The sequence below is a fragment of the Ictidomys tridecemlineatus genome, chromosome 1 (assembly GCF_052094955.1).
Source record: "Ictidomys tridecemlineatus isolate mIctTri1 chromosome 1, mIctTri1.hap1, whole genome shotgun sequence".
Classification (NCBI taxonomy): domain Eukaryota; kingdom Metazoa; phylum Chordata; class Mammalia; order Rodentia; family Sciuridae; genus Ictidomys; species Ictidomys tridecemlineatus.
Genome location: NC_135477.1, coordinates 103,511,087 through 103,537,065, shown reverse-complemented (window position 1 = coordinate 103,537,065; position 25,979 = coordinate 103,511,087). Strand labels below are relative to the sequence as shown.

The window sequence follows — 25,979 nt, the reverse complement described above, 5'->3', positions numbered from 1 at the left end:
GGCAGCCCTCCAAGCTACCCATGCGGGAGCTGCGGATAAGCGCTTTGGGAGCTTCACACTTTCAATATTTACTGGTAGAGCACAGCTGGTCGCTTTGCTTGGCCATTTGTAAAGGCTAATGTTAACCAGGGCCCAACACAGGAGATAGGAAGCTCTAGACGGAGATTGTACCAACTCCCCCACACGCCCACATGGTTTCGTGATTGCCTGTAAGAAGAAAGGAAAACCAAAAAGACCGATTTGAAATGCTGTGGGTCTGTGCTACAATGAGGAACACAGGAGCGCCAGAAACCTAACAGCATTTTGAGCAGAAAGAAGATATGCCTTCCTTTGCCCAGCAATGGGAGTGTGTCAGTTGGAGAGAACTAAACGCAGTGCTGTTGCCTGGCAATTAGGAGTGGCAGTGGTTTGCAGATAGTTTCAGATACTCCTCATTATTAGCAGCAGTGGATTACAGCTGCCCTCTCTGTGATGTAAAATTCATTTCATTTGTCTGAAGAGGGCATTAATAGGTTTTATGCAAATGACATATGTGTTTTGCTTTTTCCTAGTATTTTCATCCACTGAGGATTGTGTCACCACGGCTCTCCTTCTCTTGATCCTGTTTTCCAGCAGATGGGAGGTTGCTAGGAGGGACTACGCCTCCAATAATCCTAGAGAAATGGTGACTAAGAAAATGATAAGGCGGCCAATTTTTTAAAAGGAAATCCAAATCACAGGAAATGGTTTAGATTAAATGCTGCCTCTTTTATTTTAGTCCTACTTCACAAACAAATTTTAGTTTTCCTGTTAGAAGCATCAATTTGTCTTTTGTGCATCCTTCACGTTAATCACAGCAAAAGTAGAAGTTCCTGTACTTCCTGGTCTGTAGGCCAGGGAGGTGTGGGTGTCTGCTGGGGTTCACATTCCCAGGCTGATGCAAGGTTTGGAACTTGAAGATGCACAGAATAGAAAGGTTTGGTTTGGTACATGTGACAGTCCTTCCAGTTGTTGTATGAATCTCATTTTTTAAGGTCTTTTTTAGTCAGAGACCTTTGCCATTTTCATTGTCATATCAGTGCTGGGCCTGATACAAAATAGATATCAGTGAATATATGTTCAGTTGATGAAATAATGAATATAATGTATTTCAGGTAATCTGGAGTGAAAGTTCCTGCCTTGACTATAAATCCACCACCTAAGGAAAAAAAAAAAAATGCCTGTCCTACCCATCCCAATATTGTCTAGAGAAGACCAAGGAAGCTTTGTGGAGATGTGTGGATGGAGTTGTCTTGGATGGGACATTTAAGAAAGAGGTAGAATGATAGCTCTGAAAAACTCCAAAGTCCAGTTTTGATTTTCACATTCTTCAGGGTCTTGTCCGAGGCCCTTTTCTATGTAACATTATCCAGTTTATGATCCACTCTTAGCAGTACTCATCATTCAATCATTCTCCTATCCAATGTTAGTTCAGTATTCCTCAAGATAGTTCTATAATTGGTCTCAGATTTGTTGACATGGTCATGCATATTACAAAACAATACTCTAGCAGTGAAATTACATTTCATAGAACTTAACATTTCATAAGACCTGTTAAAACATTGATTTAAAAACTAATTCTTATCAAAATAGCACATGTACATAGTTTTAAAGTCAAATAGAACAAGAAAGCTGATAACATAAATGACTCTCTGTCCTAACATTTCTGTTTTTACATCTTCTCTTCTAGATACTCTTTGCTGTTTCTTTTGGTATTTACATAATTCTATTATTTTAAGTAATAAATGTGTAATGCTTTTTATTGATGCAACAGTTTTAGATATTTTCTGTTAACTTCTTACTAGAAAAGGATGAAGATTTACTTTTCACATCTTTGTTCCCACTGTTTTCTCTTTCTCATAGTATCAAAATAGTAATATTACAATTTGGGTATATACCTGTATTCAGTGTTTGCATTATTATAAAATGAAACTATTTTCACTGAGTGTTGTAGTATATTATAAAGATCATTATTTTCTGTTTTGGAAATTAATAATTGCCTTCTCTTACTTTTCATTGTAATCACAGGTAATGCCTTTTTTGGGGGGGCTAGTACTAGGGATTGAACACAGGGCTGCTCTACCACTGAGCTACATTCCCAGCCCTTTTTTTTTTTTTCATTTTAAGACAGAGTCTTAGTTAATTGCCCAGGCTGGCCTGCAGCTTGAGATTCAGCTTCTGGAGTAGCTGATATTACAGGAATAGATAATAATTAATAACAATAATAATTATTATTATTTAGTTGTTGATGGACCTTTGTTTTTATTTTTTTATATGCGATGCTAAGAATTGAACCCAGTGCCTCACACATGTCAGACAAGTGCTGGCATATAGTCCCTCTGTACAATTTCTACAAGGTCTGTTTCGTAACAAAATATGGCAATTCCATTTTTTCCTCCCTGGAAACCTCCTTTTCAGAGACTTTCATTTCCTTTTAGTTTGGGCTGATTTCTCTAGGTGTGACACATTACTGTCAGGCAGGGACTTCTACTTGTTGTCACTGAAATTGTATCTCTTTTGGTTTGCAGTTCCTGTTTCTTTAATCTTTGGGTTGTTTGTTTGATTTATTCTCTTGGTAGAACACATCCGTTATTTCAAAAGGCTAAAAAGTTTGTATAAGGTTTGAGGACTAAGCAGTGAGAGACCTCCTTGTGTCCATTACTTGAGTCATGAAGACAGTCTGCCTGGACAGGTGGACTTCTAGGTCACTCATTCTGGCATCTTTCTTCATGTTCATCATCCTAGAGATTCCTTCCACTTAGATTGGTTCTCCAATTTTCTGATTTCATGATTTTTTTTTCTTTCTTGATTTAATTTTCTTGCTTGGGAAGAAGGCATCCTTCAGTGACTTCTTGAGAAAGGGGAATTTTTTGAGACTACATATCTGAAAATTTCTTTACTCTAACTTCATGTTTAACTAATGATTTAGCAAGGTTTAGAATTCTATTTAGGAAAACATTTTCCTGCTAAATTTTGGAGGCATTGCTTCCTGGCTTCTAAGTGTTTGTGTTGAAAAGCTATAAGTCATTCTCATTCATGATTTGTTTTGATGTGATCATTATTTTTTCCCTTCTAGAAAGCAGCTTATTTTTCTTCTCTGTTTCTAACAAATTTCACAAAGATGTGTTTTGTTGTGGGTTTATTTTTATCCACTGTGTTGGGAACAAAAAAGCATGGTGAATTATATTCAATTGTAATATTTCTTTAGTGGCCTTTAATCTAGAACAGTCCCTCAGGCTTTCTTTTTCCTTTCATGATATTGACATTTGAAAAGACCAAGACATACATATACAGGATGTTCTTAAAATTTTCTTTATTTCCACATAATTATAATTGGATTAGACTTTTTTTGGGGGGGCAGGAATATTACATAGTTAATACTGTGTATCATTTCCGGGGCACCTAATCTCAATTTGTCTCAATAGAAGCAACATTAAAGTTGTTAAATATATTTTGAAAAGTCAGTATTTATTTTATTAATAGCACATATTAATTGTGGAAAAGTAGACAATTCATATTCACAACAACCAAAATATCACTTAACATCTGCCCAGGCAACAATTGTTAATAGTTACATGTCCTTCTGTTATGATTTGGATCTGAAATGTCCCCCAAAGGCCATGTACTGAAAGCTTGGCTGCCAACCTGTGATGCTATGGTGCAACCTTTGGGAGGTGGGGCCTAGTTTCAGGAAGTAGATCCCCTGGCTTGACCTTTGAAGGGTATATTTTCTCTCTAACCCTTCCTTCCTTCTCTCTCTCTCTCTCTCTCTCTCTCTCTCTCTCTCTCTCTCTCTCTCTCTCTCTCAGTTTCCTGGCTGCCTTGAGGAGAGCAGCTGTGCCTCACCACTGCACTCCCCACCACCTTGATCTGCCTCAACAAAGGCCAGAAGTGATGGAGCCAACTGACCATAAACTGAGACCCCTCAAACTGTGAACCAAAATAAATCTTTCCTCCTGGAAGTTGATTTCCTCACTTCCTAAGCCAGAGCAAGATAAAGCTAACACACCTTCAGACTATCATGACTTGATCTATATACTTACAAAAATTATAAGTCATACTATATATTCATTTTGTATCCCACTTTTATTCCATTTGAGATATTTGAATAGCTTTCCATATTAATAAATAAAAACATACCTTTTAATATTAAATGGATTAATTATTTAAATAGCTCCTTATTTCTAGACAAGGATTTAAAGTATTTTTATAAATAATTCTGTAAAGAACATATCGTCACATACATCCTTGCACTTACATTAAATTATTCTCTTATGATAAAATACTGGAATTGGAATTGCAAGGGAAAAGCACAAGGATTCTTGAAACCTTTTAATTCCTGGTGCTGAATTGCTCTTAATAAGGAACACAAGTAATGTGTCTTTTTCTCCATGGTCCCAACAATATCAGCATCATCATTTTATTGTCATTCTCACAGATGAAAAACATTTAGATATAATTAACATAAAATGAATCTTTGAAGTACACAATTCATTGCTTTTTAGCATTTTCACAAGTTTGTGTAGCTGTCACCACTAATTTGAAAATGTTTTCAGTATCTCTAAAGGAACCCTATACTCATTCGCTGCTTCTCCCAGCCCCTGGAAACTACCAATTTATCTACTTTTTCTCTATAGATTGCCTGTTTCTAGACAATTCATAAATATGTGATTGCATAGGAACATGGTCTTTTGTGTCTACCTTCTTTCACTTAGTATAATGTTTTTAAGGTTCATCTATGTCATAGCACATAACGATACAGTATTCCTCTGAATGGATAAATAACGCTCCTTTGTGTGGCTATATCATGTTTTGTTTATCCATTGCTCAACTGATGGATATTTGGTGTTTTTCTACTTTTTGGCTATTGTGAATAATGCTATTGTGAACATTTGTGTACATGTGTTTCTATGAACATCTCTTTTCAGTTCTCTAGGTTATATACCTATGAAAGCAGTTGATGGGTTATATGATAATTCTATGTTTAACTTTCAGAGTAATTGCCAAGCTGTGTTTTACATAGATGGTACCACTTTACATTACCATCAGCAATGTATGAGTTTTCCAATTTCTGTCTTTGTGTAGATCTGGATTCCAACTTGGCAACATATTCCTTCTTTAAATTTCTAATAGTTCAGGTCTACTGGCAGCAAATTATCCTTTTCTTTTCTGTTTTGGTCTTGTAAATTTTTGTTTTACCTTCATTTTTGAAAACAATTTTGCTGGGTATGTAGTATTCAAGGACAATAGTTTTTCTTACAGTACTTTAAAGAAACTGCACCACTGTCTTCTGATTTACATAATCCTTGATGGGTTTTGCTCATCTTTGTAATGATGTAATTCTTTTACTTTTGTTCATTTTTTTTTTTTTTGGAAGAGAGGTATCAGGGATTGAACTCAGGGGCACTCTATCACTGAGCCACATCCACAGCCCTTTTTTGTATTTTATTTAGAGACAGGATCTCACTTAGTTGCTTAGTGGTTCGCCTGTGTTGAGGCTGGCTTTGAACTCTTGATTCTTCTGCCTCAACCTTCAGAGTCCCAGAGATTACAGTCATGCACTACTGCACCTGGCTAACTTTTGTTCATTTATATGGAATGTTTCTTTACTTCTGTGGTTGACTTCTAGATCTTCTCCCTTATTTGTGTTTTCCACCAGTCTGATTTGGATGTTCTTAGGTATCCTTCTCTTGGTATATTTTGCTTGGGCTTCTCTAAACATTTAGGTTGGTAATTTGTTGCAGTGGCAGTGCTTTGTAATTTCCAAGAGTAAGTTTCCTGTCACTATCCCTTTTTGGAGGAACCTTTGGTTTATAATGGGAAGACTCTGGACATGACTGGGTTTCTTCTTCCTCCTTACCAGCCTAAAGCTTTTGCTGTAATCCAATCCTTCCCAGTGATTTGTTGGCCTTTTGAAAAGGTTCCAGATTTTATGCTTGAACTCCAGAGGCAGTCACTCTCTCTGTGTACATCTGTCCCCTGGAAAGGGTACCAATTAGATCTCCTGCCCTGCCCCATGTCTTTGTCTTGAGTATGGGTTGAGGTCTAAGAATGAAAGCTGGTTTGTCCATATAACTCCCTTGGGTGTGGGGTTCCCAGAGTTTCTGCTGTTATTTTCATATAAATTTGGTCTTTAGAAATTTGTTAAAATATCAGTTTCTTATTCACTTTTTTTTTGTTTGCAAGGGAGGCTAATTTTTTTCCCCTTGCTGTCAAAGGTGAGAGAGTTTTATGTATGCCATTGCTTCTGGAAGGGGCTTGCTACCTTTTGCAATTTGGATTATCTGTTCCCTTGTAATCGCTGTCTTCTGATAGGTTCAAGAAAAGTTTTGTTTTGTAGATTATTTTTTAATTTTTGTGATTGATAACATGGGACCAGTATCCCTTTGTGGCTTTCTTTACCCTAAGTGGAAGTAGAATTTATACAACTGTATTTAAGGAGATCAGTCCTTCACCATAAATATAAAATTTATGCATATTTTGTTTTCTAACTTTTTATAATTAGTTTATTTTTATCTTTTATTCATAATGAGTTTAAGGCTAAGAATATTTTTTTTAGTATAGCTTTGGTTGTGTCATTTTATTTCAAAATAGCATTTTAGGACTGGGGTTGTGGCTCATTAGTAGAGTGCTTGCCCAGTATATGCGGTGCCCTGGGTTTGATCCTCAGCACCACATAAAAATAAACAAGTAAAATAAAGGTATTATGTCCAACTATAACTAAAAAAATAAATACATATTAAAATAGCATTTTAAATTATAATTTCAACCCAAGAATTATTTAAGATTATGTTTTTTTTAGTGTTAAAATTTGTGGAGGGATATTTAAAATTGTATCTAATGAGAGTTTAATATACACAATTGTAAGCAACACACACACACACACACACACACATACACACACCTATTATGTATGACCCACATATAAAGATACAATAATTCTAGCACAGGTCTAGATCTCTTCTGTTGTCCACATTGAGTTTCTTTTACCTAGGTCGCATTCTCTTTCTTGCTTCATGGCAAGAAAGATTTGTTTGATTCAGTGATTTTACAGTATATTTTAATGACCAATAATATTAGCTCCACCTTAGTATTCTTTCCATAATTTTATAATAGTAATTTCAGATATTAATTTTTCTATATACCTCTAAGAGCGTTTATCCAAATAAATTTTAAAAATCCTTACTAGGAGTAAAATCAGGATTGAATGAAACATACACTTTTTGCTAAAGTGATATTTTAAGATTAAATCCTTCCATCTAAGAACTATTATTTCATGTGTATATATCTTGTTTATATACTTCAAAAGAATCTTATAACTTAAAAAAATGTAGGTTTGTACCTCTCTTTTAAAGCATTTTATGTCATAATATGATAGAATATTTTCCCTAATGTTCATTTTTACCAAATTATTGTTTTTACAGCTATATACTAATTTTTTTCTGTTTAGCTATTTAACAGATTTTATCAATTCTTGTAGTTTAAATCAAATCTCTTGGGTTTAATGGAATAGAAAACTACAAAGAGCAGAGAGAATACAGTGTCTTTCCTCTTTTTTTCTTTTTAAAATTTAAATCAAAGACAAAAACACATAAGGTTCTCAGCTGAGTGGATGCTTCTGAATCTGAGCACCATGGTTAGAATAGCACAATCCCTGACCAGTGGTTCTCAAATTTTGCTACACATTAGAATCACTTGGGAAACTTTAACCAATCCTGATGGTTAGGGTAGAAGCCAGGCAGTAATATTTTAATCATCATGGGATTCCAAATTATAGCAAAGTTGTGAATCATTGTTCTAGACCAGCAGTTAGCAGACTATGGCTCACAGGTCAGAATCCTGTATTTTTGGAAACAAAGTGTTTTAGAGCACAGTCATGCTGATTTATTTACTATTGTCTGTTATGCTTTCATGCTACAACTCTAGAACTGAGCAGTTGTGAAAAAGGCCATATGGCTCATAAAGCCTAAACATATTTAGTATCTGGCCTTTTTCATAGAAAAAGATAAGGCACAGAGGAGTCTCTTTTGTCAGCTCTTTTTGTGAAGGATTCTGCTAGAATTTCCTGCTTCTAGAAGGCTACTACCCTTTACTCCCTGCCCTGCCCTGGCCTGTTGGTATTCTGTATCAGTTTGAATTCTGAACAGCTATAACTCCCAGTATATTCATTTGATTTACTAAGCTTCCCGTAAGTATTAGGCACTTGAGATACTTGTGGGCTCAAATAAGACAAAAAGCCAGGTGTGCATAGAACTTTTCTTCCTTTGAAGTGGGATGGTATGAGAGATAGTATAAATAAATAAACATGTAATATAAATATAAATAAATATGTAAAACTAAGCTGATGATAGTGACTTCTGTGGAAAAAAATAGAGCAGGGGATACTGGTGATGAGAATCAGGGCTGCGTCTCATTTCCCCAATTAAAACAAACATATTGTGTACACAAGAGAGCTAGCTGGCCAGAGGCTTTCTCACCCAAAGCTGGGCTAGAGAATAGCAGCCCAGCTCTCCAGGGAAAAGGTTTCAAAGCACAAAAAGTTACAAAGGGCGGTGTCTTGGGAACTTAAGCTAACAGGATTCTGGCAAGCATAATACAAAGGCAGATAGCAGGTTAATGATGTCAGGTCAGTAGCCGTGATATAGGAAAAGCAGCCCGAATGGGAAAGAAACATCAATCAGGCACCGATGGAAACGCCTATCAATCAGTGGGGTCTCCTGACTAATGCCTATCAATCAGCAGGACCCCCTGGCCAATCCTGGAGTTCAGCCAGCTCCCCTGACCAACTCCAACAGGACAAGGAACTCTAAAAACACCTTTTCCTGTTCCAAGCCCTTCCCTTCTTCTGTAAGTCCCATAAAAGTCCAGTCCGGTCAAGCTTCCACACGGTTTCTCCTTAGACACCTTTCCTGTCCACTCTGTTGGTCTGATTGAGTTCTGCCTGGGAGTGATATCTCAAATAAAGCCTCGTTGGGTGGCCTTTTTAAATCTGCCTCCTTTGGTAGCTGCCTGCCTCGCCTGATCTTACAAATAATCTACCTGGCTCAACATTTCAAGATAGAGACTAAATTGCATTCCAACATCAGAATTTATGAGAAGCTGCTAAGGTTTTAGGGAGGATTGTTATCTGGTCAAGGAGAGCCAGGCATGGGTGGGTTTAGAGCATGGGCAGTAATTCCAAACAAGATTAGCCCTCAGAGTACGGTCAGGCCAAATAGATACCTTAGTAAAACAGAAATGAACTTTTTATAACTTTGTGATGAGAAGGTTCCCAATCCTAGGATAGAATTAGGTGGGTTCATCAGAACTACCAAGGCAAGTGTAGAAAGCAAGTTTTATTTAAAGGATAGAACAGAGACAGACTTCTCCAAAGAGAAGGAGCCCCAGAGCTGGGTGTCTGAGGAAGTAGGGATGTCTTGCCCTTTTTATATATTTTAGATTTCCTTTGTTCTCACGCTTTCTCTTCCCCTTGTCCTGCCTGGATGATTAGTGACCAAAATATGGGCCAAATAAGGTGGAGTGATCAAGGGCAGGAACAAGCCACCCAGGGGTACATGCTGGAAGGGAGCAGTCCAGGGGGCATTCATTCATTAACTCCTTTTAGGGAGGAACAATTTCTTGGAGGCAGGTAACCTCAACAACCAGTTGAAGAAGGAGAAGGGTTCTGGAATTATTAGCATTTTATTTCCTCTTGAATCAGCCCCCATCTTTATGACCCAATCATTTGTTACCTATACTGCCTGTCCTTGCCCCTGCCCCCAACCCAATAACACATATAAGAAGATAACATTTGATCAGTGACCTGAAAGGGCTAGTAAGTGAACCACATGGAAATGTGAGGGAAGAACTGCATTCTAAGAAGCTAGAATTGACAAGTATAAAGGTCTTAAGATGTGGTGTGCCCAGGGAGGGTAGTGTGGCCACAGCAGAGTGAACTATGTGGGAATGTGGGAGGTGATGTGGTCCCATGGGCCACTGTAATGACTCTAGCTTTTATAGAAAAACTGAGTTAGGAAACCCTGGCAGGGGGTTGGGGGTTGAGTATCATATGATATAATATGATTCTTAACAGAATCCCTTTGGCTATTACGTTGACAATAGATTGGAAAAAACCAAGGTCAGACTCAGGGAGAAACTTCTAGGAGTCTATTGCAAAATTCCAATAATAGATAATGGTAGATTGGAATAGGTTGTAACAGTGGTAGTTGTAAATTGTGAAGCCCAAAATGTCTCAATCCAGCTTCTAGTTAGTGTTGATTCTTGGATTTTGATATTAATTTGTTTTGATTTTGTAGTTTTTCTTTATTTTCTGTTTTCATGGTTTGATACCATTTTAAATCAGATACTGTAATGAAAAAAAAAAAACCAGCACTGATGTACACAAGCCTGAGAGCCTGATGAGGACCTAGACTGCCTTCCCAACTCTTCTCATCTGCCTGATCCTCTGCATCATCCTCACTATTCTCAAACTCTACAGCAACCTCTTGACTCTAGTGAGAAAAGGACTTCTCCTTATGACTGTTTCCTCAGCCAGCCATCAACTCCACTCCAGGAGAAGCTTCTATCGATTCCTGACCTGGTCATTGCACTCTGAGTGAATGTGCATCCACTGGACTTAAGATCTAAAACTTAAAGACTTTGAATATAGCACTTAAGCTTAGCATGTAGAGGGAATGTCTGTAATAAGTCTGTCATGATTAAGTGTGTTTGCAGTGCTTAGAAGTTAACCCTGAATTGTTTGCTTTGAATGGATTATGTCTGTTGCACTGCCCAGTGTTAAGGATTGTCATTTTCTTGATTAAGAACCTATAAAGTGAAATTATATTAAGTGATCTGAGTGAATAAAACACTGAAAAGGGCAGAAATGCATGGACATTCTTCATCACTCCCCTCAACTGCAAATGTCACACTTTTGCCCATCGTGACACCACCAATGATATTACTCAGTATTTATCCTGAAGAATTAAAGTCATCATACTACAGTGATACATGTATTTCTAAACTATGGAACCAAAGTAGGTGTCCATCAGTGGATGAATGGATAAAGAAAATGTGGTATATATACACACAACTGAGTTTTATGCATCCAAAAAGGAAGCGTGAAATGTCACTTGCAGGAAAATGAAATGAAATGAAAACATTATGTTAAGCAAAATAAGCCAAACACAGAAAGCTGAGATGGTATATTTTCCTCTCATATGTGGAAGCTAGAGAGCAAAAGGGAAAAGAAAAGTGGTAAGGGGAATATCATGAAAATTGAAGTGAGATCTGTAAAGGAGAGGAAAGGGACCAGGGGGAGAAAGGAGAGGAGGGAAAGGGGAAATACCAGGTAATGATATTGGTCAAATTACACTGTTATGTTGTGGGCATATATGATTATGTAACAACAAATCCCACCATTATATACAACTATAATGTACCAATAAAAATATGGGGAAAAAACAAGTAAAAAAAATCCTAATAGCAATATAATGCATAGTCACTCTTCCAATGTATAAAAGACACATTTAAAGGGAAATATAGGCATACTGCTATGTGGAATAATACACCTGAAATAATAATTACCTTTAATATTAGATCATAATAAATCAGTTTTTTCTTATAAACAAATAAAAATCCCTCCAGAGAAACTTATATCTATTTGAACAAAATTTAGAATACTGCTGAGGGTTATAAAAAGAGACATGAACAAAGGGAAAATAAGACAGTATTCTTTATAATGATATAATAAATAGTTCATTTCTATCTAGGGCTATAAATTTAATTACTTCACAAAAGACTAACAAGATTTTTCATTTTTACAATTAGACAGAAATTCTAAATTTATATGGAAAAATCAAGTAAGCAAGAATATTTAGAACAGTTTTGAAAAAAGGAAAGGGTTGCAAAGGGACCAGATATTGGCTACCAGATTAATAAATAGAAGAGTTCTTTGCAAAATAAAATGTTCAGAAAGGACATAAGTGTAAGTGGGATTTTGGTATATGATAAAATGGCATTTGAAATCAGCAGGGATAAGATAATTTATTCATTCCAGGGTAACATGTAATGAATAACATTTTAACCAATGAAACAAGTGATAATTTACTTAATAAAGGGTCCATTGGGTAGTTGTTAAAAAATGGTGGGGGCAACAACTAAAGTTAGTATGTAATATGTTAGATATGTAATACAAATCAGATGGGTCAGAGATTTAAATATTTAAAACACTAAACTCTAAACATGACATAAAATTTCAAAGATATAAAAGCAGATTCATAAATTTTAAAATTAATATTATTTTAATTGACAGATTATAATTGCATGTACTTACAGGGTATAAAGAGTCATAAAATTGGTTACATGAAAGTACAAATTTCTACATGTTAAGAAAACATTAGAAGAATCCTAATATTCTCATTAAATCTAAATGATCCCATCAAATACAAATAACTCAGACACTGTCAAATACATATTATTTTATGATTTGCAAGTTAATAATAGTTATTAAAATATTTTATATTCTGTATTTAATCAGAGTAACAACTGTATAGTATAGTAGTTGCTGTCATCCTTTTGATATTTCCATTAAATCTTTAGTAGTCTGCAAGAATAGCCAGGCATGGTGGTACAGGCTTGTAATCCCAGTGGCAAGGGAAGTTGAGGCAGTAGTATCACAAATTCAAAACCAGCCTCAGCAACGTAGCAATGCCGTAAGCAACTTAGTCATTTCTGAAAATACGTAATTCTATAATCACTGTCATTTTAAGATATAATACATTCTTTAAAAGTAAAAGTAATTACTAAATTGTTTCATTTAAAATACATATGAACATATTTATAAGTAGCTCTAGAACATTATTTTCTTATTTTTATTCAAATTGTGAAGTAGTGTGGGTTTTAAGCCACTGATCAATGGCATTTTCATACTTCTCTGGATTTTTCAGCCACTCCTGATGCCACCTAAGGTTTGCTATAACATTTGAATAATTTTGTCCTATACTTTGTTTCCACATGATAAACTGTTCTTTATTATATCTGTGGACAGAAGCAGAAACTTTGGGGTAGTTTATAATGGAACGAAGCTTCTGATCTAAAGAATAAGTAATTTCTGGAAATTTTGCAGCAATGTTATTTAATTCATCTGGGTCCGAGGAAAGATCTGAAAGAAAAAAAGTAAAACTGTCAAAAAGGTTACCTATTAAAAGTTTTTCTAGAATGTGAATAGATAATATATTAGATTTTATTTTCAGATCCTTTCAGTTAATAAAATGAAGGGCAGTATGTAATCATGTGCTGCATAACACTCCACATATATGTAGTGGTCCTATAAAATTATATTGTCTAGTGATATCTTAATCTTCTTTTTTGTATAAGTATGCTGTCTGAAGTTAGCACATTGATGAAATAGCAGAATGACACATTTCCTAGAACACATTCCCATCATTAAGCAATATATACCAAAAATTAAACACTCCTGTAACATACCCAAATTATCTTTTTTCCTGCTATCCCATTTTTCTTCTTATCTACTTTTAGATGCCAGAAACAGTAAGACCCTTATCATTAGTAAGTTGGTTTAAAATGAATTCTTCCTGTTTCTGATGCCTTTTCTCCTTTGACATGAAGAGGAAAAAACCCTGTATTTGTAGTTTCATTTCAACAGCCCTAAACTTTGCAGCTATAAGATTTTTTTATATAGATAAGTCATATTCCTGCAATTTCATTCAGTCTTAGTTTTATTTATATATTAGCATCTTATACTTGGATTTCTGAAAGTTAGATTCATAAATACTCCCATTTTATCTAAGAATTATAGAAATGAAAAATTTCTCTCAGTCACTACCAGTAAGAAAATAAAGATAAATGTTCAGATCCATAAATGCTTTTTATATATGATGTGGGAAGACAGGGGATATAAGATACCAATCTGATTTAAAAAAAAAAAGATCTTATGACAACTTCAAAATAGTAAATGAACACTGTATGCTCAAAGAAAAATCACTATGAGAGCTATTTAAATGCACTAGGCAGGAGACTCCTGAACACATATATGACTTTGATAGAAGACTTCACATGATAACTCTTTAGGAAAGGGAGGTCTGTGAATAAACCCTAGAAAAGATAGGAAAGAATGGCTTCTCCACTGGTCCTTTAATAATCACATCTGAACTTTGCAGAACACAGTGTTAAAAAAACAAAATTACAACAAATTTGTTTAAAAATCTAATTGATGTTTACTTCATGATTCATGAGTTGGGCAGCATCCCATCTAAAGAATTAGAAAAGGTGCTTCAATGAACTGAACAGAGTGGTGAGCTTTGTAAGCTGAAAAAGCATGAAGGAAGGATAAACAAGGAGCAAAAACCATTGGTGGTTAAAAAGTTACTTTTCATATAGGTTTAAAACAGAAGGAACTTCTTTATCATTTGGATCAGGTAAAATGGGCCCTTTCTGATTGGTTTCTGTGAATTTCTCTTTAGGAATCTGGCCTGTTTTAAAGTTCAGTTTGATTATGTGGCACTTAGCATTAGTGACTCCAATCTGTTTTGGTTTATGTTTTTGAATCTAATGCAGGAGTTCAGCCTAAATAATGGGTTCCCATAAATTTTATTTAACAATGACCAGTGAACAAGCAAGAGGCCATTATTTGTCATGACGAAAATTTAAGGACTTTTTGAAGCCAAGAATCCCCTGTTTTTAGAGTTAAGGCAGTTACTCAGGTTTGGCCAGTGAAGAATTATTTTGAGTTAATAATTTTGACATTTGTAAGTAGGAAGGAAACTTAAGGCAGAAACAAATATAAATAATGGCTAAAATGGGACAGAGTATAAGTAAAATCCTAAATCTAAAAATGTTGTTTAAAAATTAATTCATAGACTAGGGAAGCTAGCAGCCATTTTTATAATGTGGCAGGAAAATGGATTTTAGAATCAGACTGGGGTTGACCTTTCAGTTCTGCTGCTTCTTAGTTGTGAGATCTTATACAGGTGTCTGAACTTCTTTGACCCCCCTAGACTCCTCCTCTGTAAAATGAAGAGAATGGTACTATATTGTAGGGTTGGGATGCACGTTACATAATATATGTAGAATGTCTAGTCCATAGAGATAAGTGTTGATCCTTCAGAACAGATAATGAAAAGGTGGTGACTGCTGATTGGGAAATGGAACAATGAGCGTTAAAAGATCCCTGATTGGGGAAAGTGATGGTTTAAATCATAAGACCCAGATTCAAAGACTTAGAGCACTTTCTCTAATATTCACATGCTGACTGGCAAGGAAGCTGCTCCTCCCTTGGGCAACCTCTGTAGCCTGTCTCATCAGGAGAAGCAGCAGATTTTCATTTATTTAACAATAATTATTGAAGCTCTTGAGCAGTGCTATGTAGGTCAGCTCATGCATAAAATTACACTTAAAAACACATCAATTAATTTACCAAAGAGTTGAGGCAATACTGAAACACCATCAGAATAGGTTATGTACTTCCATTGGTTAGTTCGAAGCATATAGGTGGAAGCATTCACATTGCATCCGTGGAATTCACTCAGAATCCATGGAGGACGTAGGTTTTTGACTTTACGTTTATTCTTAGATGGTTCTGATGATAATGGCAACAAAGAGTATCCACTAAGGTTCTGAGGCAGAGGAATTCCAGCAATATCTTTGCAACAAAAAATAATAAAGTATTAAAACACAATGCATCCTTTCACTAGTTGAACATTCATAAATGACATAATTTACATTTTCCCCCATTAAAGATCACAGACTAGAGACTGTATATAGGTTTTGTAAATGGACTACCTAGATTCAGATGCTTGCTTACTGCTTTAGCCATGTAACCTTGTGTAAGTTATTAAATTCTCTGAACCTCAGTTTCTTTACTTGTAAAAGAAGGATAATAATAATACTTGTTGGACATCATTACCTTAAGTACATGTATGAAGACACAAATGTTGTGACCCTACTTTGTGTACAACCAGAGATGTGAAAAATTGTGTTCTGTTATGTGTGATATGAATTGTAATGCATTGTCATAAATAACAAATTAAAATACTCCCCCCAAAAAAAACCCAATAATACTTGTATCTTATAAGTTCACTTCAGATTTAAATAAGATAATTTATGAAAAATTCTGAGAACAATATTTGGTCAATAAGAGCCCTACCAAAGTTATTTGATGATAAAGATTCTTTTTTTCACTCTTAAGGAACATCTTAAGGACTAGTATTTTGTAAAAACATTCCTTGTGGAATCCTGGATTATACTGATTTAGGGAAAAGTAAATTTTTACCTATCAAATATATACATATAGACCAATAGCATGAGAAATATCCAATTTAAAAAGAGTTTTTTTAAAATTGGTTTTAACATATGCCTTTTCCCTGTAGAAAATTAGTTAATGATTGCTGCGTACTCAAGATAGTTTAAAAATGAGTCTACTTGCTCCACACCCCTTTCTGATTTCAGTGGTTCAGGTTTCTATGTAAATTTAAATATTCCCTATGAAAAATAGCATTATATCTCTAATGTTAGAAACTAAACAAAATTGAGTAAGAAAATTATTTTAATGAGAATAAGGAAGCAAAGTCCTCTATGTTAGGTGCAGGGCAGGCTGAACGAATGTTAGCTGCAGGATTACCTGCACACTCAAACCCCCATCTGTCTGGTTCTTTATCGCCTGTTTGCCTCAAGTTAATCGCTCAACCCCCCCCACTCAAGGCTGAACGTTTCACCCCCCTGCTCAAGCCTGAACACTTCCCCACTCCCCACTCCCCCTCTCAAGGCTGAACACTTAATCCCCCTTATGCCAACAAGGCAGCTTGCAAACCCATAGACCCTTTTAGACTTAGGCAGCACAGCAGAAGGGCTATAAAAACCTTCTCCTGCCGGGCTCTCTCTCTCTCTTCCCTTTCTCACTGCTGCAATAAAGATCTCTTGGTTGCTTTGAGTGTCTTGGTCACTTTCCTTTCACTCTATAAATCTTCTTCAGATACTTGCTTTACAAATGACCATTTAAAAATTTGTATCTTTCATTTCCCTTGAAAGAGGCATAATTTTAGTGATCTTCCACCAATCAATCACAATTAGGAATTTTTTTGATTCCCAAAGAAAGAGAAGTATTTCAGAGACAACTGGTTAAAAACTATCAGGAGAGAAGACTTTAAAGAGGATGTACATGAGAGAAAGGGACGGCCTAAGATGAAATTGAGCTCCAAGACAGTGGTCTGTTCACTGTAAGGAGAGGAAGTAAGTAGCAAGGAAGAAGGCTGTGTAAGGGTATCCGTGTGTCACCAACACTACTGAGCTGCAGAAAAGAAGCCTTTGAGGATCATGGGAAGCAGGGGCCAATTGGCATATGCTCATGACTATGGGAAGTTCATACATGTGGAATTTTTGAAAAGAATGTTGACCATACAGTGAAGATGGTAAGAAACCATGAGCAGAACATTCAAGAATTATGGGATAAAATAAAAAGAACAAATTTAAGAATTATTGGGATAGAGGAAGGCATAGCGTTACAAACTCAAGGAAAGGACAACCTATTTAATGAACTAATATCAGAAAATTTTCCAAACATGAAGAATGAATTGGAAAATCAAATACAAGAGGCTCACAGGACACCAAAAGTACAAAATCACAACAGATCCACGCCAAGGCACATTATAATGCAAATGCCTAGCATACAGAATAGGGAGAGAATTTTAAAAGCCACAAGAGAAAGGAATCAGATTACATATGGGGGAAAACCAATTAAGATATCTGCAGATTTTTCAACCCAGACTCTGAAAGCTAGAAGATACTGGAAAAACATATACCAAGCTCTGAAAGGAAATAGATGCCAACCAAGAATCTTATATCCAGCAAAGTTAAGTTTTAGATTTGATGACAAAATAAGAACCTTCCATGATAAAGAAAAGTTAAAAGAATTTACAACTAGAAAGCCTGCACTATAGAACATCCTTGGCAAAATATTCCAGGAGGAGGAAATTAAAAATAACAATGAAAATCAGCAAAGGGAGGTATTAAACTAAAAGGAAAACCAATCAAATGAGAAACCAAGTCAAGTTAAATACCAAAAATAAACAGAAATTACTGGGAATACAAATCATGTTTCAATAATAACCCTGAATATTAATGGCCTCAACTTACCAATCAAAACACATAGACTAGCAGTTTGGATTACAAAAAGAAAAAAGACCCAACAATATGCTGACTGCAAGAGACTCGACTCATAGGAAAAGACATCCACAGGCTGACAATGAAGGTTGGGAAAAAAAATACCACTCACATGGACTGCAGAAACAAGCAGGGGTTTCCTTTCTCATATCAAATAAAATAGACTTCAAGCCAAAGTTAATCAAAAGGGATTAACTGCTTAAGGGAACCATATATCAACAAGATGTAACAATTATAAATATATATGCCCCAAACAATAGAGCATGCATATTCATCAAGCAAACTCTTCTCAAGTTCAAGAGTCAAACAGACCACAACACAATAATTATGGGTGATCTGAACACACCTCTTTCACCACTGGATAGATCTCCCAAACAAAAGCTAAAAAAAGAAACTATAAAACTCAATAATACAATCAATAACTTAGACTCAACAGACACATATAAAATATTTTATCTATCAACAAGTTAATTTACTTTCTTCTCAACAGCACATGGATCCTTCTCTAAAATAGAACATATATTATGTCACAAAGCAACTCCTTATCAAATACAAAAAAGTAGAGATACTACCCTGCATTACATCAGATCAAAGTGGAATAAAATTAGAAATCAATGATAAAATAAAAAACAGGAGCTACTCCAACACCTAGAGACTAAATAATATGTTACTGATTGAATAATGGGTTGTAAAAGACATCAAAGAGGAGATTAAAAAATTTTTAGAGGTAAATGAGAACACTGTTACAACATATTAAAATCTCTGGGATACTATGAAGGCAGTACTAAGAGGAAAGTTCATTGCATGGAGTTCATTCCTTAAAAGAAGAAAAAGTCAACAAATAAATGACCTAACATTACATCTCAAAGCCTTAGAAAAAGAAGAACAAATCTACACCAAAAGCAGGAGAAGACAGGAAATAATTAAAATCAGAACTGAAATCAATGAAATTGAAACAATTGAAAAAAATGACAAAACAAAAAGTTGGTTCTTTGAAAAGATAAATAAAATTGATAAACCCTTAGCCATGCTAATGAAAAGAAGGAGAGAGAAAAATCAAATTACTAACAACCATGATGAAAAAGGAAATATCACAACAGACACTAAAGAAACACAGAAGATAATTATTTTGAAAATTTGTACTCCAATAAGATGGTAAATATCAAAGGCATCGACAAATTTCTAGAGTCATATGATTTGCCCATACTGAATCAGGATGATATACACAAGTTAAACAGATCAATTTCAAGCAAAGAAATAGAAGATGTCATCAGAAGCCTACCAAACAAGAAAAACCCAGTACCAGATGGATACACAGCTGAGTTCTACAAGACTTTCAAAGAACAACTAATACCAATACTTCCCAAATTATTTTATAAAACAGACAAAGAGAGAGGACTTCCAAACTCATCCTATGAGGCCAATATCACCCTGATTCCAAAACCAGGCAAAGACGCATCAAAGAAAGAAAACTTCAGACCAATATCTCCAATGAACACAGATGCAAAAATTCTCAACAAAATTCTGGCAAATTATATGTAAAAACATATCAAAAAGATAGTGTACCATGATCAAGTGGAGTTCATCCCAGGGATGCAAGGTTTGTTCAACATATGGAAATCAATAACTCTAATTTATCACATCAATAGACTTAGAATCATACGATCATTTCAATAGATGAAGAAAAAGCATTCTACAAAATACAGCACCCCTTCATGTTCAAAACACTAGAAAAACTAGGGATAACAAGAACATATCTCAACATTATAAAAGTAACCTATGCTAAGCCCCAGGCCAACATCATTCTCAATGGAGAAAAATTGAAAGCATTCCCTCTAAAAACTGGAACAAGACAAGGATGCCCTCTTTCACCACTTCTATTCAACATGGTTCTTCAGATTCTAGCCAGAGTAACTAGATAGAAATTAAAGGAATAAGAATAAGAAAAGAAGAACTTAAAACTATCACTATTTGCCGATGATATGATTCTATTCCTAGAGGATTCAAAAAATTTCACCAGAAAACTGAGAACTAATAAATGAATTCAGCAAAGCAGCAGGATATAAAATCAATATGCATAAATCCAAGGTATTTCTGTACATCAGTGACAAATCCTCTGAAAGAGAAACTAGGAAAACAACCCCATTTACAATAGTCTAAAAAACAAAACAAAACAAAAACCCCAACCAACCAACCAAACCAAACAAACAAAAACTTGGGTATCAACTTAATGAAAGAGGTGAAAGATCTCTACAATGAAAACTATAGAATGCTAAAGAAAGAAATTTAAAAAGACCTTAGAAGATGGAAAGATCTCCCTTGTTCTTGGATAGGCAGAATTAATATTGTCAAAATAACCATACTACCAAAAGCACTATACAGATTTAATGCAATTCCAATAAAAATCCCAATGACATTCCTCATAAAAATAGAAAAAGCAATCATGAAATTCATCCAGAAAAATAAGAGACCCAGAATAGCCAAAGCAATCCTTAGCAAGAAGAGTGAAGCAGGTGACATCACTATACAAGACCTTAAACTATACTATTGAGCAATAGTAACAAAAACAGCATGGTATTGGCACCAAAATAGACCTGTAGACCAATTCTACATAATAGAGGACACAGAGAAAAACCCACATAAATACAGTGATCTCATATTACACAAAGGCGACAAAAAATATACTAGAGAAAAGATAGCCTCTTAAACAAATGGTGCTGGGAAAACTGGAAATCCATATTCAGCAAAATGAAATTAAGCCCCTATCTCTCACCATGCACAAAACTTAACTCAAAGTGGATCAAGGACCTAGGAATTTAATTAGAGATCCTGTGCTCAATAGAAGAAAACGTAGGCCCAAATCTTCATTATGTTGGATTAGGCCCCAACTTCCTTAATAATACTATATCAAAACATGTATAGTGCAAGAGATAAAATAAAAAATCAATAAATGAGATGGATTCAAAGCGAAACAATTAGTGAGATGAATAGAGATAGCTTACAGAATGAAAGGAAATTTTTACCCCACCCACATCAGATAGAGCACTAATATCTAAGATATATAAAGAAATAAAAACTATTAACACCAAAAAAACCCAAACAACTCAATCAATAAATGGGCCAGGGAACTGAACACACACTTCTCAGAAGATGATATACAATCAATCAACAAATATATGAAAAAAATGTTCAACATCTCTAGCAAGTAGAGAAATGCATATCAAAACTAAGATTTCATCTCACTCCAGTCAGAATGTCAGCTGTTAAGAATATAAACAACAGGGGCTCGGGTTGTGGATCAGTGGTAGCGTTTTTGCCCAGCATGTGAGGTACTGGGTTTGATTCTCAGCACCTCATATAAATAAATAAAATAAAGGTCTATCAACAACTAAAAGAAATATTAAAATAAGAATATAAACAACAATAAGTGCTGGAGAGGATGTGGGAAAAAGGCATACTCATTCATTGCTGGTGGGACTGCAAATTGGTGCAACCAATCTAGATTCCTTGGAAAACTTGGAATGGAACCACCATTTGACCCAGGTATTCCACTCCTCAGTTTATACCCAAAGGACTTAAAAATAGCATGCTACAGTGACTCAGCCCATCAATGTTTATAGCAGCACAATTCACAATAGGTAAACTGTGGAACCAACCTAGATGCCCTTCAGTAGATAAATGGATAAAGAAAATGTGGTATAAATACATAATGGAAAATAACTAAGCATTAAAAGAGAATAAAATCATGGTATTTGCAAATAAATGGATGGAGTTGGAGAATATTATGCTAAGTGAATCAAGCCACCCCCTCAAATCAAAAGCAGAATGTTTTCTCTGATATGTGGATGCTGATACATAATGGGAATGGGTGGGGAGCATGGGAGGAATGGAGGAATTTTAGATAGGGCAAAGGGGAGGGAGAGAAAGGGAGGAGGAATGGGGGTAGGAAAGATGGTGGAATGAGATGGACATCATTACCTTAAGTACATGCATGAAGACAGGAATGGTGTGACTCTGATTTGTGTAGAACCAGAGACATGAAAAATTGTGCTCTATATGTGTACTATGAATTGAAATGCATTCTGCTGTCATGTATAACAAATTAGAATAAATAATTTTTTGTTTTAATTAGTTACACATGACAGTACAATGATCTTGACATATCATACATCTGAATTAGATGGGGAATAAATAAATTTAATAAAAAAATTCAGGGGGCTGCAATTGTGGCTCAGTGGTAGAGTGCTTGCCTAGCACTTGTGAGGCACTGAATTTGATCCTCAATACCACATAAAAATAAATAAATATAATAAAGGCATTTTGTCCATTTACAACAAAAAAAAATTCATAGGAAGTTAAGTTTAAAAGGGAAAAATCAAAACAATTTTAATTTCAAAATGAGACTGTCTTTATTTCTCACTGAGCTAAAGGATGCTAATAGTAGGCATTCAAGAAGAAAATATTTTGGTGAGTAATTTTTATAGAATAACTTCTGAAGTATGAACTTTAATACTATGAAGAATTCCTACTCATGAAAATGGCATTTTCTGCTAATATTAGTAAATATTACTATGAAACTATAAAGGACCTACAAGGATAAATAAACGAAGAATATGTTTTATGTGTTTTCTATTTTATCATAAAATATTCTATAGGAAAAAAAACACTTAAAAATATTATATAAAAGCTATCTATAAATTCAGACTTTTAAATAGAAGCACTGAAATTTCAACAGACTCTTGAAACTAAGGTAGGTGTATTAGAACAGAAATTCCAGTTGAGTTTTCCTAACCAGTTTCTTCCTTTTGAAGGTTTTTGAATCACTATCTCTTATAAGAATCTTCTTAGGTACATAGAATGGAAGCGAAGAGGAAGGCTGGCTGGGAGCTTTAATTTGAGAAGTTCAACCCCATATTCTTCACATGTAAACATAATTGATAAAAATAATACAGGTACACTTAAACTAATAAAGAACTTAAATTTAGAATTCTAAGAATAGATTACTCATAACTATTTTAAGCTTCTAATGGATTAGAAGAATCACAAAATAAGATCTTTGTAGATACCATATCAAAACACATATTAAGCAGAGGTAAGTAGAACATCCTATCTTACAGGTATGCTTTTAAAATTAATCACTACTTTTTAAAGTAGTTTTAAATTCTTTCAACTCTGAAGAATTTTGCTTTAAAAGGTTGAATTAAACACCAGGTTAAATATAGGACCATCAGTATTATCTTTGCTTTGTTGACTATTATGGCTTTTAAACAAGGGAACAGACTCAGTGTATACCTGTAAATCCTGGTATAATTATTAATAATACCCTCTATTCTAAAAAGTATGCTGATCTGAACAGTAAATTAGATGGATACTCTACTGCAACAAAAAAATCTGTTTATACAACTTGAAAGCCTATATTTTATTTTTAATAAAATATCACTTTTACATCATTTCATTTTTAAAATAGAACCAACTATTTCCATTTTTAAAAACCTAATCCATTACTTCTAGACATTCACACTGTTTGATAATTCTTAATATTTTAATAAATATGCATGGAGATAAAATAGGTACATATATGGGTACATATATACCGCCCACGTCCAGCGCAGGCGGTGGAATTTGGGTTTCTGCTGCATGGAGTGAGCTGGCTGTGACATAAAGCTAAGAAAAGAAGGCAGCAAAAAAACTACACTACACAGAAAGTAATTTCAGAAAGCGAGGATCAGAAAGCTCTTCCACTTTAGGGGTCGAGCTTCCACATTGGGAAGAGAGAGAGCAGGACAGCCCACGTTTGGTTTATTTATGTGGGGGAAACATCAAAGGTTTGTCTGAAAAAACATCAAAGGTTTTTTAGAATTTTCTGCACCATTTAAGGTAGGCCAATGGGTTACGCCAACTCTGGAGCTATGACAGGTAAGACTGAGGTCACATGCAGTGTGTAATTCATTAAGTGCGAGGAGTCACAAAATGACTTGCAATGCCAAACCAAAATATCTTTGGCTCAAGGCCAGTGAAGATGCTAAAATAGCTCAGGGGTGGCTTCCCACATATAGGTTGTTTCTTAAAATGGAAATTCCTAGGTCAAAAGGTATGCATATTTCCAAGAAATGTGAAACATAATGCCACATTTGTCTCCAAACACTTTGTGCCATTTTATATTCCCAGCAACAACATATAAGAAAGCCTATTTCTAATATAAGATTTTGCAATTTTTCTTAACCTTTGTAAACTCCATATGTGAAAGAAAAATGATATGTTCTTGTTTTAATAGTTTTATGACTACTGAATCTGAATCTAAAAATATCTTGTATATCTCTTATTATGAACTGTCTGTTTATATCTTTTGGTTAATTTAACAGGGAAGTTTTCTTTTTCTTGCACAAAAAGAAAAGAAATTTATAGATGTCAAACCTTTATCATTTTACTTTTAAGAAGTAACACTGTTAACATTTTTTTCCTGGCTCCAACACAGGTTTTTGTTTTACCCCCTTGTCTTTTTCTCTTTCCACCTTATCTCTAGGCATCCTCTTCTACTCCCTTTTCCCACCCCCCAAAAAATAATATAAACGTAGCTTTTCCCCTTCTGATGACAAAAGAATATTTATTATGAAGCACATTTTAAATTGTGCTAAGCCTTGAAGACATTAATATAATTTCCAGTTTATATAGAACTGGAGTGGGACTTATTTTTGGCATCCTTTATTTTTTGTGAGTGTCTAATCACCATCTGATCTAAATGCTGCTAATAAAATATATTATTTTTTTTCTGGGAAATGTAACTTAGAAGGACTCTATTACCAAGAATCTTATGAAAGAGAAAAATAAATAAAAATCGATATAAATCTTCAGATTTTAGAAAATTGTAATAGACAAGTTATAGAAAAAAAGCCAGATAATTGTAGAGAACCAGTTCCAGGAGAGCAGGGATGGAAAGACAAAGGTGATTCTGGGAATGTTTTCTCTTAGCTAAAGAAATTTTTATTGTTAAGTATCATAAACTAGGCAGGTACCCCCTCTAAAATTCCCTCATGCCAATCAGTATTTTCTTACATCATCTGTTAGATAAATATATTATGAAATAATTACAATGATGTATTTATCTAAATAATGTATCTAATGTTATTATCTAATAAATACATATGTCATCTACTAGTCTACAAATGACCCTTAATTTTTATGCTATATAAATGACAAGTTAGCCAGGTGTGGTGGGTCATGCTTGTAATTCCAGCAACTCAAGGAGGCTGAAGCAGGAGTTTGAGGCCAGCCTCAGCAACTTAGTCTCTATGCAGCTTAGCAAGACCCTGTCTCAAAATAAAAAATAAAAAGGACTAGGGATGTGACTCAGTGGTTAAGTTCCCCTGGGTTCAGTACCCAGTTCCTTCCCCTACCAAAAAAAAAAAAGAAATGACAAGTAGTGATAATAGTAACTCAAGATTATAGAGTACAAAATTTGCATTGTAAGCAAATATAAAACAATGTTTAAATGAAAGTTAAACCATGCATCTGAATCAACTAATATACATAAGGTGACATTCTGTAATTCTATGAAGGGAAAAGGACACCTCACTTTGGACAGCTCCCCAAAGTTACTGGACTATTAAGCTGTCAGAGTTAAAAAAAAAAAAGCCAAATATCACTAGAAAGTATATTGAGGGACACACTGAGAAAGGGACACACTGAGAAAGGATCACCCCAGCTTTCTATAATCTTTTAGTAAACTTTTTATAGTTCTAGTCACTGTACCTCAAGGAAAGAGAACAAAGTTAAAAAGTCAAGCAAAATGATGACTCCCAAATGAA

The 25,979-nt window shown here is 34.8% G+C and overlaps 1 protein-coding gene across 3 annotated transcripts in view; it reads right to left on the bottom strand.

The window, feature by feature from the left end:
* Window positions 1-12,023: 12,023 nt before the first annotated feature.
* Window positions 12,024-25,979, bottom strand: part of Arsk (arylsulfatase family member K) — a 50,041-nt gene continuing 36,085 nt past the window's right edge. For all 3 annotated transcript variants that reach the window (XM_005326153.5, XM_078045017.1, XM_021726901.3), the window contains 2 exons: window positions 15,434-15,658; window positions 12,024-13,159 (listed from right to left, as the gene is read on the bottom strand). In XM_005326153.5, coding sequence (XP_005326210.2) covers window positions 12,870-13,159; window positions 15,434-15,658 — 515 coding nt within the window. In that variant the 3' untranslated portion in view covers window positions 12,024-12,869. The remainder of the gene's footprint in view (window positions 13,160-15,433; window positions 15,659-25,979) is intronic.